At 40.9% G+C, this 1,649-nt stretch overlaps 1 protein-coding gene across 1 annotated transcript; it reads left to right on the forward strand.

Annotated features, from left to right (window-relative positions):
* The first annotated feature begins 276 nt into the window (after positions 1-276).
* Positions 277-1,410, forward strand: LOC107472383 (uncharacterized). The gene is made up of 2 exons (XM_016091904.1): positions 277-831; positions 1,003-1,410. The coding sequence occupies exons 1-2, from the start codon at positions 277-279 to the stop codon at positions 1,408-1,410; spliced, it is 963 nt and encodes a 320-aa protein (XP_015947390.1).
* Positions 1,411-1,649: the final 239 nt, after the last annotated feature.

Raw genomic sequence — 1,649 nt, forward strand, 5'->3', positions numbered from 1 at the left:
TGGGGAGATAACCATAACCATAACCAACAGTCATGGCAAAGAAACACAACCCAAAATAACCCAAGGAACAACCAGCAAAACAACAACCAAAATTCATTCAGAAAACCACAAAACACCTACCCCAACTCCAACCATTATCCAACCCATAACCAATCCATCAACCAAAACACTTACCATCAATCACCCACAACTCACAACCAATCACAAGCACCTCCTGAATCTCAAAGAATCACTAACCTGGAAACCTTAATAGACAAGCTGTGGAAACATCAAGAAATGACGGCCAAAAATCAAGAAGCCTCCATCAAGAACATGGAAAGACAAATAGGTCAGCTCTCTAAACATTTTGCAACAGAGAGGCTATCAAGTTCCCTGCCAAGTGACACAATTCCAAATCCTAAGGAAGAGTGTAAGGCGATTCAGTTAAGGAGTGGGAGAACATTCATGAGCAACAATGACACTACAAGGAAACAAGTGGAGAGCAGCAAAAAGCCAACAAATGCAGAGGAAGCCAATGATCAAGATATGGTGCCAAACAAGAACATAGAGAACCCCAAAGGAGAAGAAGACCAGCCAATCAATACACATAAAGAAGAAGAAGAAGCGATTCAAGGACAACAGAAAAAGGAGAAGAACCTCACCCCTCCACTACCATATCCACATAGGTTCAACAAAGAAACCAAAGATCAACACTTCGGCAAATTCCTGGAAATTTTCAAGAAGTTGGAAATCAACATTCCCCTGGCTGAGGCATTGGAACAGATGCCCTTATATGCCAAGTTCTTGAAGGAACTCATCAACAAGAAAAGAAGCTGGCTGGAGAAAGAGACTGTACTTCTCACTGAAGAATGCAGTGCACTCATCAGAAAAGGACTCCCTCCCAAGTTGGAAGATCCAGGGAGTTTCTTCCTACCTTGCACCATTGGAAGTCTATTTATCAACAAGGGGATGTGTGATTTAGGAGCAAGCATAAATCTGATTCCATCCTCTTTAATGAAAAAGCTTGGCATAGAGAAGGTGAAACCAATACAGATGTCATTAGAATTGGTGGATCAATCAATAGTACATCCCAAGGGTGTGATTGAAAACCTTCTAGTCAAGGTGGACAAATTCATATATCCTGCAGATTTTGTGGTTTTAGATTCAGATACGGATGAAAGTGATTCCATCATACTTGGGAGAACTTTCTTAGCCACTGCTAGGGCTATCATAGACGTAGAGCAAGGAGAATTAACTCTCAGGATGCATGAGGAAAGCATTATCCTGAAAGTGTTTCCAGAACCACAAATTAGTGAAGAGGGAAGCAAGGTAGTCAGTGACTGTTTGCCAAAGCAAGCAACCAACAACACAGGGGAGCAGAAGAATGAGCATGTGCAAAGAGGAGAAGGAATTCAAAAAGGAATCAGATGATAAACAAAAAGGAAGGTACCACAACCAAAGCTGCTGTCAAGGAAGAAAGGTTGACAAGAAAAAGGAAGAAAAACAAGAAAAAGGCTCACAAAGGGTGGAAGAATAAAAAATTCCCAACTGAAGGATTCTCCAAAGATGACAAGGTACAATTAGTATACCAACAGCAAGAAGTACAAGATTACTACACAGTGAACAATGTGCTTTCTCTTGAGCATATTGAAATTGAGCATAATGGCACA

This window comes from Arachis duranensis, unplaced genomic scaffold (genome assembly GCF_000817695.3).
Source record: "Arachis duranensis cultivar V14167 unplaced genomic scaffold, aradu.V14167.gnm2.J7QH unplaced_Scaffold_69888, whole genome shotgun sequence".
Classification (NCBI taxonomy): Eukaryota; Viridiplantae; Streptophyta; class Magnoliopsida; order Fabales; family Fabaceae; genus Arachis; species Arachis duranensis.